This window comes from Podarcis tiliguerta, assembly GCF_965153285.1.
Source record: "Podarcis tiliguerta genome assembly, chromosome: 13".
Lineage (NCBI taxonomy): Eukaryota > Metazoa > Chordata > Lepidosauria > Squamata > Lacertidae > Podarcis > Podarcis tiliguerta.
In genome coordinates this window covers 47,017,140-47,035,863 of record NC_139546.1, presented here as the reverse complement: position 1 = coordinate 47,035,863, position 18,724 = coordinate 47,017,140, and the positions used below count along the sequence as shown (strand labels likewise).

Sequence of the window (18,724 nt, the reverse complement as noted above, 5' to 3'; positions counted from 1 at the left end):
ATTATTTCCCCCCACCCCCATGCTGGTTTTGCTCATGGATATCTTGGCAGATCTTTTTCTTCTTCTTCCTTTGGAGATGGAGGGTGTTCACACACCCCAGGAGTAAATTATGTGACCCATTCTGCTGCTGCTGCCTGCTCCTGGCTCCCAGGTGCTGCTTTGCTCTGAGCTGCAGATGGCTCCGAATGCACTGCGAAATCTGTCGGCAAATTCAGCATTCCCCCCCCCCCCAGCCTCCCGCAACCTCTAGCTATTCACCTGCCTGGCCTCCCCTAGGGACACGGAGAGTGATGATCCATAAATAACTCTAACCTCTTTCTCCCATTTCCCAAATAGCGTTCCTTTCCCCTAATTACAAGCCTGGGTTCATCTGTGGGGACCTCATATCTTCCACCGCCCCCCCCCCAAGCCCCTTGTCCTTGATTTCGGTTGCAGAAGACTAGGGTGGCAGTCTGGCTGCCAGCTTGCTCAATCGATGATCATCGCTATGGCAATGGGAAACATTTTGTCTCCATGGCAACCACCCAGCTGTGGACCCATAAGGGTGTTTCCATGGTGAAGAGATGCACATCTCCTTCCCATCCCCCCCCCCTTTTCTTGCTCATCCAATTTCTGAATACTTGAGCCATGGAAAGGGAAGGAAGGGGGGGAGGGGAAGACATTTTGTTCCTCATTGTTTCCTCAAGTGTGATAGCTTTGATAGCTTTCGCTGGCAAAGGAAGGAATTGGGGAGGGGAGAGAGAAAAAGGGGCTGCAATGTGGGTTTGGTTTTGCTAAGCTAGGAGGCAGTGGAGTCGAAAGCATTCCTTGCTCCTTCTGCAAAAAGATCGCACCCTCTTTGTGCAAAAATATTTCTGCAATATTTGTATGGCAGCAACTTCCGTCCTTGGTGACCTGAAATTGCATTTAGGTGTTTACTGAACAAATGCTATCTTTTTTTACTTTTTTACTTTTCTTTGTTTTCTAAAAAAAGAGCCCTCTTCATGGTGAACACACCTGTGCTATAGTTGATGAGCAATCAGTGCTACGTGCTCCTGTGTATGAAAATGAGAGGGTCTGCTTCGAACCAGTTAATCTGGTTTTGGAGACGTGTGAAGGGGAAAGAGTACATTACAGAGGCATTTTTAGTCATTGGTTGAAAGTAAATTCAATTTGGGCATGCATTCTGTTGGTTCTCTTGTGGGTTCAATTCTGGTATGGGGGGCATATTCACTTTGAGGACCAGCATGCTCAGAGGGTTGGTTTAGGAGCTGGGAGATGTTCAAATCCCCACTTGGCTATGTAGCTGACTGCAGGGGTGTTCACACATTACATTCAGCAAGTATACAACCAGTGTGCACCAACAGTATAGCATTATTCTCATAGAATGCGTAATGTAAGGATTTCTAATATACATATGGAGGGGTGTGTGTGTTAATATATCTATAGCTTAACATAAGAGCCTGCTGGATCAGGCCAGCAGTCCATCTAGTCAGGAATCCTGTTCTCACAGAGGCCACTGCTGGAATATATACCTGTTTGCTGTGGGTTAAACCACAGAGCCTAGGACTTGCCGATCAGAAGGTCGGCGGTTTGAATCCCCACGACGGGGTGAGCTCCCGTTTTTCGGTCCTTGCTCCTGCCAACCTAGCAGTTCGAAAGCATGTCAAAGTGCAAGTAGATAAATAGGACCCGCTCCGGCGGGAAGATAAACAGCATTTCCATGCACTGCTCTGGTTTGCCAGAAGCGGCTTAGTCATGCTGGCCACATGACCCGGAAGCTGTACGCCGGCTCCCTCGGCCAATAAAGCGCGATGAGCGCTGCAACCCCAGAGTCGGCCACGACTGGACCTAATGGTCAGGGGTCCCTTTACTTACTAACTTTAATAGCCTTCTACTTCCTCAATTGACCTGGTTCTCTTTTAATGCCCTCCCAAGTTTAAGAACTTGTGAGGGGCAAAGGGGTCGCAGAACACACAACACATCTCGGTGTTCAGGTCCCCTTTTTTCTGCAGAACCTGCTGACTCAGACACCCTCCGCCCACCTCGAGTCTGCCTTGTGGCTGCGAGGTGTGACCAGCTGGTTCCTTCAGAAAATGCAAGCGCTTCTGAAGTTTTTGATAAGCCCCTTTCTCTCTCTCCCCACCCACTCCTTAGCAGTGGTAAGGACACGGGGGCAGAGGCGGTGACACATCAAGGGTGCCTACCACGGCTCAGGGTGGAGGTTTTGAAGCTGGCAGCGGATGCTCCGGGTCTGTGCCAAGGTAAGCTTTGCAGAAAGTGGAGTGTCGGTGGTGAGGGAATAGCAATCTTAGTTGCAGGTGCCTCTCTTTTAAGGCAGGCGTAGGAGGGCCCCTGGCAAGCGTTGACAGCTTGAACCGTCAGCCTGTCTCCTCTGCTGATGAGGGGAGGCACACTGCTTGCATCTTAAGCAGGCTCCTTGTACTGCCTTTTGCTTCTAGGCCCGCTGACTGCTGTGCCGCTCTCATTGCTCATCGGGCCTCGGCTTCTGTAGGCAAACCGCCTCCTCTTCCTCCCTCTCCTGCTCCTGATCTGTCTTTTCCCCAACCCCAACCCCCAGCCTATAGAGGCAAAGTGCAGCCCCTTGAAACCTGCTCTCAATGGCTAAAAGCCCAAGGAACAGATGAAGGAAAGGTAACAGAGCATGTGCAGAAGGCCTTTCTTTCTTGTCACAGCCAAGTCCCTGCAAAGCTGAGCCGAAATCACATCTTGGAGGGTCCTCCATACTGGTGGGTTTTCTGTTTGCTTGTGTTTTTTTGTGGATAAAAGGTAAAGGTAAAGGTACCCCTGCCCGTACGGGCCAGTCTTGACAGACTCTAGGGTTGTGCGCCCATCTCACTCAAGAGGCCGGGGGCCAGCGCTGTCCGGAGACACTTCCGGGTCACATGGCCAGCGTGACATTGCTGCTCTGGCAACCCAGAGCCGCACACGGAAACGCCGTTTACCTTCCCGCCAGTAAGCGGTCCCTATTTATCTACTTGCACCCAGGAGTGCTTTCGAACTGCTAGGTTGGCAGGCGCTGGGACCGAACAACAGGAGCGCACCCTGCCGCGGGGATTCGAACTGCCGACCTTTCGATCGGCAAGCCCAAGGTGCTGAGGCTTTTACCCACAGCGCCACCCGCATCCCCCCTTTTTTGTGGATGCACTTTGCAATTTTAAGAACACAAAAGAAGAGCCTTCTGGATCAGGCCAATGAACCACCTTGTCCTGTCAGCCAACCAAATGCCTGTGAGAAACCCGCAAGCAGGATTTCAGCACAACAGCATCTTCCCTGTGGTTCCCAGCAAGTGGTAATTCAAGAAGCATGACTGCCTCAGCGAAGGCAGCCTTAGCCATTGTGCCTAGGAGCTGTCTATAGCCTTGTCTTCCATTAATTTGCTCAGTCCTCTTTCATAAGCCACCTTGGTTGTCGATCATTGCTGCTGCCGCCTCTGGAGCCGAGTTCCGTAGTTTATGCGTTGCATGAAGAAGTACTTTCTTTGAGTACTGACTCACTAATAGGGAATTAGTGTTGGATTTACACTGCCCTGTCGTCCACACATGGTTCTAATTCACGAGTCGTTCTGCGATGCTTCCTCCACTGCCGAGTCTGGAGGGGAGATATTGCACTAAAGCACAACAAAAAAGAGGATTTTGTGGTATAAAATCCTGCAGGATTTCACCAGGAAGTTAAGGGACACATGCCAAAAGCCGTGAGCTTAGCCACCCTTTGGGCTGGCCCTTATTTCGATTGTGTTGCGTCCTGATTAATTCCTCTGGGTTCGAGAGCTTTCCTCACTGTTCGAAAATGTGATCTGACCTGCTGAGCTGAAGTTCGGTTCAGCAAAACCTTTCTTCCGATTTTTCCGTGCATCTGATCCAATTCAGTGGGTAAGATTGGATTGATTTTATTTTCTGTTTCGCAAGGCACAGAATGACAAGAAAAGCGCTCTGACCCAGGGGAAGCAGGCTGAGCAGAGGTGTGGATCAGCCAATCTCCCTCAAAACACTTGAGAGTAAACATGGAAAATAGGTTCACGTAGAACTGCCCTGATCCGGTCGTGAACACAATGGCTGTCCAGTGCGTTTGAGCTTCTCATCCTACGCCCTGCTGTCAAATCATCCTAACGTCCGTTTCTTGAGTAGGAGCTGTGCACTTCCAGGATGGCATAGTTTTCATGGCCTTTCCGCAAGTAATCTCCTGGCTTACCACTCACTGCCTTGCCTCCTGCCTTCTTCCTGCCCTCCCTGCTGCTTCCCTGCCAGTCCATCCTTTTACATCCCTTTCCTTTGTTGCTCCCCACACCCCACACTGCTTTCTAATGGTTCTGAGCAACCCCTGGCCCAGACGCTACAGGTTAGATAAATGAAGGTACTATAATAGAAAATGGCTTTAATTGGAAAATAAGCACACAGCATTTGTCAGGCACTCTTCCTCAAGGTGGTTTTTTTGGCAGGTGCGAGGTGTACATATAAGGCTACATCCTTCAAATCCGTCATTTTGGAATCTGAAAGCAGTCTTCTTCCAGGAATAAAATCCCTGTCCCTTTAAGAAAAGAACCAGGCTCCAAGCTGGTTAATCATTAATTGTTCCATTTCATTATTGGTTGTAGCCTTCTAAACAAAAGGTCCAGCAAGTCAATCAGAAGACACACACACACACCCCTGCCCCACAGTCACAAATGCTTTAGGTTTGTGCCTTTAGTCTGCCTCTTAAAAGGGAGGTTATAAGCTACGGCATGTGGAGAATTCTCCATCTGTAGCTGAATTGAAAAGGCTGCTGTTGCGATGGCTTCTTTAAAAGGATGTGCTAGATATGGCGGTTAACTGATAATCCATCTTCCACAACGACTCTCCTTAAGGAGAGCGTGCCCTTCAGGTGGGTGATGATATTAAAAGAGAAGCATATGTGTTTGGTATTTAAAACAGCAATTCCTTTGATGAATTCCTTAATAATAATTTTTTTTTTTTAAAAAAAAGAACAATTGTTTAACAGGTGAGCATTGGCATAGGAAGCATCATTAAGCAAACGAATTAAGCTTTCCAAAGCTGCAGTTAGCTGGCTGAAATAAGCACAGGGTTGGGGGACGCCCTTATGTGCTCTTTAAAAGTGAGGTACACAAAGCTTTAGAGGTGCTATTCCTCCACTGTGTCGATGCAATGAGATTGAAATATCCCCCAGCTGGTGCCTTTTAACTACCTTTTCAAAGTTGAACATTTAAGCGAACACAAAGCAGTCCTGTTTGCTAGACCATACAGGAAGGGACATTCTAAAGTCGGTGCCTTTAAGCAACAGCCTCTGAAAAGCGAGGTGCGCCGCACAGCTATAGAGAAACTAGCATTTTATACCCTCTCCAGTATATGTACTGACGCAGAGGGCAGCAAAAAACAGCACCTCTAAAAATACCTCCTAAGACATAGCAAAGTAGCACGGCGGATAAGGCTTTGCGCAAAGAGTCTAGGGGCCATTTGTTTACATACACAGTAGACGTAACGTTTCACTCTAGAGTTAGTGCCTTGGGGGGAAAAATCTTGTCCCATGAGAGATTATGGGCACCTGAGCGTCACGGACGAGAAAGGAACAGAAATTCTGAACAAAAGTCCTGAGTCTCTTGACTGAAGCGTTTTGTACCAGTTGGGCACCTTTAAGACAGACACCCTTAAAAGCAGACAAGAAAATAAATCCCACAAGAGTGTCACAAGCAATATTTGAAAAGGTGAGAGGCACGTGAGTTTGGAGAGCAGGTGTCTCCAGGTCCTGTAAAGCATACTGTATATTAAATGTGTGTTTTTTGTAAAACTCGTGTGTGTGTTTGTTTGTTTGTTTGTTTGTTTGTTTGAGAAGCCCTCTCAAGGAGCCAAGACGCTGCAGAGGACAGGAGCAAATAGTTTGTTCGGTTATGCATTGAAGATGATGGGAGGAGAGCTGAGCCAAGGAGGATTTTGGGAGCTTTGTTATGTTTGGGAACTGCTCCTGGGTCGACGTGGCTGCTCTCCTGAGCTCGATGCAGCTGGGAATAAGGGGAGTTTTATGTGTTTCCTTTCGTCGCAGAGATTTCTGGCATGCTGGCGATGGGGAGCCATGGGGCTCATAGCACTGAAAGGTCGTTGCAGGATTTTGACCTCTGCTTGAAGAAGCGTCCATTCCTCGGCACCAGGCTAGAGAGGAAGCGTTTGGCTTTCTTGGTGAGGCTCTCGCGCCGGCCTCCGGCCCCCTCCCTGCTGAAGGCATCGCCCTCGCGCCGACGGCGGCGCAGCCGTATCTGCCGCACGACGCCTTCGAAAAGCTCCTCCGTGTTGTGATGCAGCGCCGCGGACGTCTCGATGTGCTTGCAGTTCATCATGACAGCTAGGCTGCGGCCCTCTGGATATAGAGGCAAGAAACATGAGAAAATAAACTATACCGTATGTGGTAGACATGTCCAGAGATCAAAAAATTTTGGGAGATGATCCATGAAGAAATTAAAAAATGGATAAAAGTATCATACATCGTAAGCGCAGAAGGATATTTACTAGGAATCTCGAGTAAGGATATCCCCAAAGACAAAATTAACATCTTTCTGTATGCAACAACAGCAGCGAGAACGTTGGTAGCCAGTCATTGGAAAGGAACTTATATCCCAACAAAAGAGGAATGGTTATGTAAACTATGCAAGTACCTGAAGTTAGCAAAATTGACAGATTTAATAAGGCATAAATCAAAAGCTATAATTCAGAAACAATGGGAATGCTTAAATGAATATTTATACAAGCAGGGCTCAAATACGAAAGTTTGGTGGTGCCTAGACTAACCTAGTGAAGAGTATAGAGAACATAAAGATTTGACTGACTATGAAATAATCTAAGGAAGGGAAATGATTGAAGAACAGATGTAGAGGCGAACAAGATAAATAAGAGAAGTGTGGTGAATGCGCTGGAAGTCTTTTATAATATTTTAACTGAGATTTATATATTGTAATGTTTGAAGCATGAATTTGGTAATATGGGTTACGAAAAGTCCCCCCCCCCTTTTATCTTTTGTCTTTTTTTTTAGTTTGTATTTTGGAAAATATGTATATAAATGTGTTTATAGTGTGATGTATTGTTCTTTGTTTATCTTTCTTTGTCTTTTCCTTTTCTTGTAAAATTCAATAAAAAATTAAAAATGAAATGAAAAGGAGAAAATAAACGAGCAAACAATTCTCCTGGGTTCCTTCTCGCACCGCGGCCCTTCAGAAAGAACGAATTATTCCAAAATGGTAGACCGGAAGCCACCTGGAATGGTGCGCAGGTGATCTCCCCAGTGTTTAGGGAGCGGCACCTCTGGCAACTCACCTTCGCGTGAGACCTCCCGGGATCGCGCCAGGTCGCTCTTGTTCCCCACCAGGATAATAGGGGGGTCTGTCCGAGGGCACCCAGCCCGTAGGCTCAACAGGGTGGGGGGGACCCGTGTGAAGCTGCGGCGATCGGTCACTGAGAAAACCAACAGGAAGGCGTCTCCCGTCTGCAGGCAGGACTCCTGCATCCAGCCTCCGGGATCTCCCTGCGGGAAAAGTTTGTGGGGAGGGAAGAGGTCAAAGTCAGGAAAAATGAGGGCATGTGCATGTCCAGATCGGGCGGGCTGCCAACCTTTGTTTGACGGCGAGCAATTTTGGGGAAGTGCCGCGGGCGCCACTCACAAAATGGCCGCCGCTGGGGGTGTGGCATAATAAGACAAAATGGCTTCCCACCTGAACAAAAGACAGGACCACAATATGGTGGGAGGAAACCCACTCCAGCCTCCTAAACAGTGCCTGTCATATATTGGGGGGGGGGGGGAGGGTTGTAAGGAAAATTTACTGAGTGCTTTCACTGGTGTGGATTATTTGGTGATTCTACTTGTTATGGGCATTTCCCCTGTTAAATATTAGCTAGTAAATCATGCAAGTTTTATTTTTCTATATCTATGTGATTCTAAAAAACCAGACACACAGAGAAATTGTTCTGAAGGAGAAAAAAGTCGTAACGAGCAACATGTTCAAAGAGGCAACCTCTTTCTCTACAAGAGCTACCTGCATTTTTTGTATATGCGGGTGATATTAAAAAGAATTACGTTACCGAAGCTGCACCTTTTAAATATATTGGAAAGTGTAATTGGATCAATCCAGCATGTTACCAGAGTGAATGTGACAGCGATATTAACCGGGGTGGCTGTTGAATGTTTCCGATTGGTGTGTTTGGATACTGGAAAGTTCAGATAAACAGGAGTGTGTTTTACACTCTATTTTATTACAGGATAATTATTCACATCTCACCTTTAAGGATACGAATCGTTCCAAGGTGACTTTACAGCTAAAGTCAAAACACAATAATCAAAATCGCAGTTAAGATAATATTGAAACATACAGCAGCTCCTCAGGATCCTTCCCTGGGCCGTTCTGAATTGGCAGCCACGGGAGGGGAGAAGACATGCAGGTATCTGAAAATGGCAAATTTTGATAATCGAGGAATTTGGATAATGGTAATGCAGATAATGGGGGTTCTGTTGCTTATTCTCCTTGGCAGTTGGATACACTCTCCATGTATTTGCATAATGGCACTGTATGCTGCAATCAAGCCGCCCAAAAATGCTGCCAGTTTCCAGAACAATTTGCATATTCGTGCATGTCAGTGGTATACACCCCCGCCTGACTCCCAAACGGCTGTGTTAATTTAATATGGATTTGCATAAATTTGCATACCACTCTCCCTCACTTCAGGGATGCTGTGCAATTTTGGAACGCATTTCCAAGCAAACAAGATGCTAAAACAAAACAATAATAAAACAAGGCAATTCCATCCGGTTGTCTAGCTTTGTGTAAATCTTGGATATAATTGCATACGTTCAGCATAACCATGCCATGATTTTTTTTTGCATAATTTTGCCTTGTTTCCGTTTGCCCCTTGCAGTAACCAAGAGCTGCAGAGAAAACTGCCTTTGCCAACCGGAAATCCCACTTCACAATCTCTAAAACATTCTGGTATTGCCTGACATTGCCCACAATATTCTTTAAGACTTAAGATCTAGAAAACTGGTTCAAATAAACAATAACAACAGAGATTCTCAGAATGCTGGATTTGTAACTGGCTGAGAATTTCTGTAGACCTGAAAAATTGGGGAAATACCCCAATTTTGAAAACAGAAAACCAGGGCAGATGCTGGAGCCACTCTCAGTCTCGTCAGGATGAAGCCTGCTATGTTCTGTGCTAGACTGGTTAGATTGGGGCTGTCACCCATTTAAAGATATATATTACCATTCGTGGGGCAATGAATCCACTTTGGTAGATGGGTGACTCACAAAATGCTGTTTGAGGAGGAAAAGTAAATTCCCCTCCCATGCCGCTACAGTCCCAATCCATCCCTTCTGCTCCTGATGACAGCTGTATGTTAAAACTAAAAGGAATGAGAGGTCAAATCACAAGTCTCCATTGTATGGTCCGGTTACGAGTTTGGATTCAGTCATCATGCCTTTGCTTATGAACAACAGCTTTGAAGACCAGAGCACATTTTCTGTGGGTGGTATTCAGATAAGTCATACCCAAAGTAAACCCACTTGAAAGGAACAAAGCATGACGATGTTAGGCCCGTTAATTTTGGTGGGTCTGCACTGAGTAAAACTTCATTGACTATATCACCTTTTGTTGTTTTGGATTACAAGTGGTCTGTGCCCCAGCAGATGCTTATTTTAGAATCAAAGGTGTTCCTTAGTTTGTGTGTAAGAGATAACTCTATATGGTCATGGCTTCCATCTTATGGCTGACGCAACTACTTGCATTAATAATAAATTTTAAAACGTTTCCAGTGTGTTGCCAGATTTATCAGCTTTTAGATGGGATGAGAAGAGAAGACACCCTGGAAGAGACCCTGATGTTGGGAAAGATGGAGGGCACAAGAAGAAGGGGACGACAGAGGACAAGATGGTTGGACAGTGTTCTCGAAGCTACCAGCATGAGTTTGACCAAACTGCAGGAGGCAGTGGAAGACAGGAGCTACTGGCGTGTTCTGGTCCATGGGGTCACAAAGAATCGGACACGACTAAACGACTAAACAACAACAAAGATGGGATGGAGAACTTCTTGCTGTAATATTTTCCCCCCTGCTGGGGATGACGTCCCATCTCAATGGGTAGGAAGGTGACCAAAACGCACCTACCTGGTCCCAGATGTCATATAATATTAGAGTGACTTCTTCATCATCTACGTAGAAATTTCTTTCATAGGAATCCTCTGAGGGAATAAAAGAAATGTGAAGGGGGAAAGAAAGAGAGAGAAAAGGAGGCTTAGTATAGCTTGAGTATCACCTTACAAATTATCGCCAGATATGTCTGTACCATCAAGTATCCACTTTGTGGCTGATTTGTCAAGTTATATGGGTAGAATATGACCATATTCTATTCAAAGGAGACCATTAATGGGACTAAATTAGCCATGGCCATTAATTTCAGTGGCTCTGCTCTGAGTAGGACTAGTTGCAACCCTATACATTTAATAATTGGAAAAGTTAAGGGGAGCCTAGGAGAGCCTTCTGGGTATAAATGTGGGGCAGGAATTAGATAAATGAAATTATTTTTTGAGAAACATCTCAAGGTAGTGTACCCCTCACCGAGTCACAATTTCCAGCAACCTTTAGCATATATTTGCAAGTGTGCTTTGAAGGCTTAGTGTGTACACAGCCTTAGACACAAACACACACTCTATGTATATTATATGATGTCAGGTTTTTAAGATAGCAGCGATTCGAAACTTTCCCAGAAGATCTATCCCAGCTTCCCCTCAGGATTTTAAGAAAATCACTGCCGCAAAGTCAACTCCCACAGCCGTCACTTTGAAATTCTGGCCTAACAGCTTAAATTCAACACAAAAACCTCCATTTATCTGGAGACTTTCGACCTTTCCCTTCTTCAACAACAATGCTATGGAAGGCAGAAATTCAACAGGTGAATGGCGAGCAGGATGCTGGACTTTATAGGCCTTTGGTCTGATCAAATCTGGCTCTCCTCCTGTCTATTTAAATCAATAAAAGTAAAATGTTCTCAGGTGGAGCACGCCGTTCTCTCCTGTCCCCCTTCTTCTGCATGTATGGCAAGAAAAGCAGGGCCTCTTGAACTTCTGCTGTTTTGCAGAGTGAAATATTGCAACCCCATCCCCAGGCATCTTCTGGGCTCACCTGTGTGCTCTTCCTCGTGGTGGGGGCCCCCTCTAAGGCCTCCGAAGATGGCCGCCAAGGTGGTCTTCCCCACCCCGCTCTCGCCAATCAACATGACTTTGTAGGGGCCGCGTCCTCCTGCGGGGCTGGCCCCCCCAGTGCTTCCCACTTCGGGGGAGCTGGGGGGAGAGTCCAGTTCGTCCACCGCCGACGCCCTCACCAGCTGGTGCTTGATGGGCAAAGGCATGCTCCCACGCCGTGGTCCGGCACCTGCCAGCGCCGAGGGCAACGTCATGGTGGACGGCAAGCTGCGAGAACAGGGGCGAGATGCGCAAGAGGGTCACAGCGTTTCAGGACCAGGACACATCATGCACACAAAACATTTTCAGGTGCAATTCAGGCCACTGAAACCACTCAGGGTCAGGGCTCAGATAACTCCTTACCCTCCAACATTTCACCAAAGAAAACAGGGACATCTTAAGGAAAAAGTGGGAGCTTCCATGATCAAATCAGAAACCGGGTCGGCTTCTCTAAATCCGGGTCTGTCCCTGGAAAATAGGGACACTTGGAGGGTCTGAGGTTGCCTGGGACCCAGATGGCTGAGTTATCTTTGGTCACAACTGCCCCATGCGTTTAAAGCACATTTATGCCACTTCATGGCTTCCTCCAAAGGATCCTGGGAACTGTAGGCTACCCCTCCTCACGGAGGCACCATTCATTTGCAACCCTTAACGAACTACAGTTCCCAAGATCCTTGAGGGGAAGCCATGTGCTTTAAATGGACTCTTAAATAGTTTTCTTAACCCAGAATGTATTGGGTTTGTGCTGCCGTTTTCATTCTTGTTACTTGCATTTGTATTTTATAGCGTTGATTATTTTTATGATACTTGTATGGTTCTTCTTCACTCACTGGCTCTTTACCACAGAAAAGGACAGTCTGGAAAAGTGAATAGATCCCATTAATTTTACCACAGGGTGTAGAGCAGGGGTCGGCAACCTAAGGCCCATGGGCCACAAGTGGCCCATAGAGGTCGTTTAACCGGCCCACGAGCCACCCTTGAACAGAGCTGCCCGCTCAGTGAGTCCCCGCGCGCTGCACTAAACCAGCGCAACGTGGCGCGGGGACTTGCTTCCGCGGCACCGGAAATCACGCCTGCGCATTCAGACACTGAAAATCGTGTCTGCGCAGACACAAATGCCGGAAATCACGAGTGTGGGTGCGATCCTGCCCACGGAGGGATCTCTGCTGGAGTGAACAGGCCCAGGCGAGGGAAACCTTGTCGAACCCTGGTATAGAGATATCACAAGGTTGTCCAAAGATACTCAGTGTACTCTCTGCCTCAAAAATAATGTGTGGAAAAAAGGAATATGGAAATTGTTGTGGGTTTTGTTTCCTTGCCCTTTTGTAGCTGAGATGTCCACAAGTACCTTGGAGGAAATCTTGAGTTATCTCTAAATGGTAAACATTATTTTCATCACAGCACCATGCCACACACAGAATACCAACTAGGCTCATGTGCCAGGCTAATAGCATACATTCTCTGAGGGCAATGCCTATGTTCCCATCGTGGTATTTTATGGCTAGCAAAATACAAATATATTCACCAGGGGTGTGACAGAGGGAGAAGGAGGGAAGGATGCTGAGTGCACACCATTCATTTACAACCCATTTACCTCTTTAACAGTCATGGCTTCTCCCCCCAAAAATACTGGGAACTGTAGTTTACCCCCACAGAGCTACAATTCCCAGCTCCTTTCATAATGCACAGTTGCCAGCATTCCTGTGTGTGTGTGTGTGTGCTTGAAATCTATGTTGTGTATGTAGCCAAAGCATGTGCAATACCGTGTATCTGTTTTGCAGGTTTTCAACATGACACAACACACAATCACGCTTTGGTTAGAAGCACCAAACTCCCTTTCTCTTTCACACACACACACCGTAGAGCTAGAGACACAGTAAAGGACAAACAATGCACATCTCTCTCACACAAACAAGCACATTTTCTCTACCTCCCTCACTTGCACATTCTCTACTTCACAAACACATTAAAACTACCCATATTGCTGAGTATAAAGACAGGCAGGTAGGCAGGCACAATATTTGATGGTCTCTTTGTTTATTCAAAACATTTACACTCTGCCTCTTCTCCATGAGCTCAAGGCAGTTAATCACGCAAGTGAAAATAATGGTGGAATTTGATACATGTCTGTATAGAAGACTGCCAGTTACCAGGGACTGCTGAGCTGAAGGAGACCTGGGGTCCCTGGGAGGGTGCACCCCCTTTTCTCCCAGAAATTACATCAGGGCAGGAAACAGACCAGCTTGGCCCCATCCATTGGCCAGTGAAGGTCCAGCTGCTCAAACACTTGCTTTCCTCCTCCCTCCCCATTCATTATTCCTTTTGGATCATGACTCAAGATTATGAACCTGCAGGCAGGGACTGGTGTACTTTTTAGTATACGTACAGTGCTTTAAAAATTGTGGGTACTTTGTAAGTGTCAAATGAAAATTTAAAAACGTAATAATATTTCTACTAAACAAGTGAGCATGGGGAAGCAGGCTTAGTTTGCAATTTTAATTAACAATTTAATCGCCTTCAACGAAGCAGCCATAAAACACTAAGAAGAGAAACAGTACAGCAATCATTAAATTAATTAAATGTAATTAAACCATAGCAATTGCTACGGCTTTTATCCAATGCTAGTCCTGCTGGGCCATTGAAGTGAATGGATATGACTTAGGTTAGTGGGTCTAATCTAGCTGGATACAACTTGTCACTTCCAAAAACGGAGCAACAATTTATATCTGTCCTCCCTCGAAAGAGATAAGAAGAAGAAGAAGAAGAGTTTGGATTTGATATCCCGCCTTTCACTCCCTTTAAGAAATCTCAAAGCGGCTAACATTCTCCTTTCCCTTCCTCCCCCACAACAAACACTCTGTGAGGTGAGTGGGGCTGAGAGACTTCAGAGAAGTGTGACTAGCCCAAGGTCACCCAGCAGCTGCATGTGGAGGTGCGGAGACGCGAACCCGGTTCCCCAGATTACGTGACTACTGCTCTTAACCACTACACCACACTGGCTCTCGATAAGATTTTGGAGTGTCATAAGTAAAGCCATTTGAGATGCTACTAGACAGGCCTCCCTTTGGAGGGAGCCACTGAAAAAAAGGCCCTTTCCCTTTTCCAAATCAGGAATATTTCTGGGCGATACAGCACACCCAGGAGGATCACTGATTATGATGATCTTGCTCCATGGGAAATAAATGGTTTTTCAGAGACACCCAGTGTTGAGGCTTCAGGGTCTGAATTGGCACACAGAATTTTCACCAGGGTTGACCCTTGCATAGTTTGACATGTGTGGCAGGGTATCGCCATCCCTCGCAGCTTGGCTCACCTTCTCGAGTTACCAGGCACCGCTGGGCATCCATCTCTGTTCTACAGTTGTGGTTTGCCTATGGGCCTCTCTCTTTCTAAGTCAGGGGAGTATGAGTAAGTGAAGTTGCTCCCCCACCCCACTGCTTTTTTCTTTCCCCCCTTGCAGACCTCCTATTCTGCAATACAGACAGAAATTCGACTGGCAGAGCTTTCTCTAGGTTGGAGATGCAATAACGGAATACATTTTGCCTGGCGTGCAGTTTGTACAAGGCAGAGGAGGAGCTTTGCTGGGGTAGGGGGTGGGGCGGCCATTTTAAAATGACAGGTGGGAACAGCATTCTGGCTCTGGGCAGAAAAGTGGACTGCTTTTACAGCTTTCTAATTCTACACAACACAGCAATAAACACACCTTCGGGAACAGCCAGGGACTGCCAATAAAACCCACACGCGGACCCCTGCTTAGAAGCATGTACAAATAGAAAGAGAGAGAGAGAGAGCAAACACAAACGCCTTCTGCTCACATAGGATAGACACACCCACAGAAAAAGACACCAGCATTGATACCAGCCCAGGGAGACGGTGTCAGTTTGACACCAATACACAACAGGACTGCATCTCATGTGCATGTGGTCCCTGGGGAAACACACCAATACTTGTGGCAGTGTCACAATGCAAGCGCATGCACAACGGCACAATCGCCACGTGCGTGCAAAAGCCATGCATGCTTGGGTTAAAACTATATCCTCATTTGATCCACCTGATGGGTTCAGTAGACACCGAAACACAGAGTCAGCCAAAACTAACAGGTTTGCTGTGTACGCACATCAACAAAGGGCGTGTGAGCACACGCAACTGCACACCGTGGCTGTATACACACACCGTGTGTATTGACTGCATTTATAGCCCGGCCCACCTTCCTTCCAAAGGAGCCGAGGGTAGCAAACAAGGGGTTAAACAATAAGCATATCTTGAAAACGATTTTGGCACAGATGCAAACTGGGAAAGATTTCAGATTCAAAGGCTTGTTGAAGATGTTCGGGTTCATGCAAGCACTGAGAAGACAACAGAGATGGCGCACATCTGATGGCCAAGGGGAAGACATTCCAAAGGGCAGGTGGAATAACACTAAAAGTCCGGTTTCTTCATTGTGCGGAACAGACCTCCTGATAAGGTGGTGCCTGCAGGAAGCCCTCAGCTGTAGATCTAGCGGGCGTATAAGGGGTGAGACAATATTTCAGGTGTCCTGGTCCCACACTGTGTATAGACCAAACTAGCATCTTGAACTTATAGCCTGGTAGCTACTTGTACCATCCCTAGAGAATACTGGGAACTGTAGTTCACCCCTAACAGAGCTGCAATTCCACTTGTCAAACTACAGTTCCCAGGATTCTATGGGATAAGCCATATGCACCGTGCGCACACAGCTTCAGACTCGAAACATAGCTAAGGTTTAAGTGGGCATCACAATGCATTTCTCAGGCACCCAAATATGTGATGCATAGGTTGTCTACTGAACACTGAAGGAATATGGAGGCATGCACAGTAACGCCACACAGACACATCAACATTCCTCACTCTGGGAGCCTAAAAGCAGAGATAATGCCATTCCAAACATCAATACTTACACAAACCTAATTATCCTCCATTTCATTGACTACTGGAATGACAGGCGTCTACGGCATGTCACTCACGACCCCGTGAGCCGCAAGAACAAAGAGCCAACCCAAATATAGCTGCACCACCGGAGCATGGGTTAGAATCACAGAATTGTAGGCTTGGAAGGGACCCCAGCGGTCATCTAGTCCAACCCCCTGCAATGCAGGGATCCAGTGCTAAAGAATTCCTCACAGATCTCTGCCATCCAATCTCTGCTTAAAAACCTCCGAGGAAGGAGATTCCACCACCTTCCAAGGGAGTCCATTCCACTGTCAAACGCTTCTTACCATCGGAAAGTTCTTCCTAATATTTAGCTGGAAGCTCCTTCGTTGCAATTTAAATCAATTGGTTCAGGTCCTACCGTTCAGATATTTGAAGATGGCTATCTTATCACCTCTCAGTCTTCTCTTCTCCAAGCTAAGCACATGCAACTCCCTCAACCATTCTTCATAAGGCTTGGTTTCCAGACCCTTTGTCAAAGCAGTGTTGTGTACCGCAACAACTTCTGCATGGGGACCCATGGCACACTCGCTGTGGAAGCACCAATCTCACCGATGGCACAGACACACTCTTTTATCCGCACGAGCCCTCTTGCTCCTTACGGACGCTGCTTGCAAGCGAGGTTACACGCATCCACACCCAGTGCAGACAATGTGCGTGTCCTCAAACACCACCATAAAACCAGGAACACGAACATTAAATTGTACTTTTGGCTGTTGCACACCAAAGCACACGCCAATAATGTCTCCCAGTTACAGCTCTGAGCGGTGGGAGGAAACCGGTTGCCTAAAGGGGTCCTCCAGTGTGGCTACCACATTAGACAACTTACGACAAACTCGTGAACATTGTGACAACACTGGCGAGCACTGCACATCAGACCCATCGGATTTGACTGGTTTCTTACTTGGAGGCAAAATCCACCACCCACCATAAAGGCGAATTAAGCTGAGCTGAGATGGACCGTCTGAATTGTATTCTCAGTGGTACTCCGTTGTCTGAAGGAGACCACCATGTGGTGGGTTTGATCATCTCCCTTTACCCCCCCCCACTCCACCCCCCCCCCAACTTGCCAAAATCTACCTTGCTGGAAGTGTTGGAATCCTTTAGGGCAATTAGGGTGCCTTTTCCCACCAATCTGGTATGAAGGGAGCAAGGTGGAATAGAGTTTGTATATCCGCAATTGTTTTGTGCAAAATTCCAAGTCAGAAAAGTGCGCTGGCTGGCAGATCAGTTTAATAACCGCTTAGATTGTGGCAGGAGCGTTTGCAGTCAGGCAATAGCCTACTTTGTCGGATGCCCGAGTCGAAGATGGGGGCTTTTGACTGTCCTCATGTCTCCGACAGAGGCATTCATGCTCTGCCATGTTCTCCGCTCATACCCACGCCGGCTGGCACACTCATCAGTGCAACAATGCCGGTCTTGGCACACGCTGTCTCTCACAGACATCTGTTGGAGACACGGCGACAAAGGCACAATACCCTGTGGAGGGGACAAACCCCTGGCTCCCACATCGCCTCCCCCCACCTACACCCCCCCCCACACACACCAGAAAGCCTTTATACCCAGCTTACCGCTTGCTTTCGAATGGTGGTAGGTAAAATGGGGGCCTTTCACCCCTTGAAAGATCTGCCTTCTTCCTCCTGCTCCCTCTCTTTGCCTCCAGAGCTGTCAGCTAAGTCCCCCCTTTAAAAACTCCTTCCCCTCCCTTATTAAAAACAAAAAAGCAGGAAAAATAATAATGCAAACAAACCTGGGAATGCCCCGCGCTGGAGGAGAGTCGCACATGTCTGGAAACTGCGAGGCCGGTCCGTGTCCCCAAACCCACCTGTTCGCGAGACGCCAAGACCCAGAGGCGAGGATGCCAAATTTTGGAGGGGATCCCAGGTTATGCCCACGGCTCTCTGCAGCCCAAATGTGGAGGGAGGAAGGAAAGAAGGGAGGAAGGAAGGGGGAGAATTAGCAGGAGGATGATAGGCAGGTGGACCTAGGCGAAGGGGGTGTGTTTATGGAGAGGGGAGAGTATGGCGGGGGGGGGGGGAGAGAAAGAGGGAGAGAGAAAGAGGCTGTAAATGATTGGAGGATGGATGGAGAGGGAGGGAGGGGGAGAAAGGTGCACGGAGGGAGGCACAGCCAGATGGGAAGCAAGATTAGGGCATGTATATGGGGGATTAAGAAAGCCTATGTGTCTGTGGATGGGTTGGCAAATTGCTAGGCAGGAACATTTGCACCGGGAACGGATCAATAGGCTGATTAATCTTAGGGGGACGAGGGTGCTGGTGGAGGGAGGGAGGAGAGAGACAGGCAAAGGAGGAGAATACACACACACATCTATTCTGCCTTTCAGCTAGGAAACCCAACATGATGAAAGGGTGTAAAAATATATAGCATGGGCTTTGTTTCCCCTCCACGTTGGAGGCAGTGTGTCTCTGAACGCCAGTTACGGGGGAATCACAACTGGGGAGAGCACTGTGGCATCCAGGTCTTGCTTGTGTGGCTTCCTAGAGGCCTCTGCTTGGCTACTGTGTGAGAATAGGATGCTAGGCTAAGTGGCAGGATGTAGCAGGGGTCTC

General features: G+C 47.3%; 1 protein-coding gene across 4 annotated transcripts; it reads right to left on the bottom strand.

The window, feature by feature from the left end:
• Positions 1-4,357: 4,357 nt before the first annotated feature.
• Positions 4,358-18,590, bottom strand: REM2 (RRAD and GEM like GTPase 2). Of its 4 annotated transcripts, none has more exons than XM_083410746.1 (5): positions 17,980-18,590; positions 11,146-11,432; positions 10,132-10,205; positions 7,296-7,503; positions 4,358-6,345 (listed from the first exon to the last, which is right to left on the bottom strand). In XM_083410746.1, the coding sequence occupies exons 2-5, from the start codon at positions 11,417-11,419 to the stop codon at positions 6,071-6,073; spliced, it is 831 nt and encodes a 276-aa protein (XP_083266872.1). In that variant the 5' UTR covers positions 11,420-11,432; positions 17,980-18,590; the 3' UTR covers positions 4,358-6,070. The 4 variants fall into 4 exon arrangements, with proteins under 4 accessions (XP_083266872.1, XP_083266871.1, XP_083266874.1 ...); XM_083410745.1 differs by having other exon boundaries at positions 17,905-18,585; XM_083410748.1 differs by lacking the exon at positions 17,980-18,590 and adding an exon at positions 17,235-17,623.
• Between the last annotated feature and the right edge of the window lie 134 nt (positions 18,591-18,724).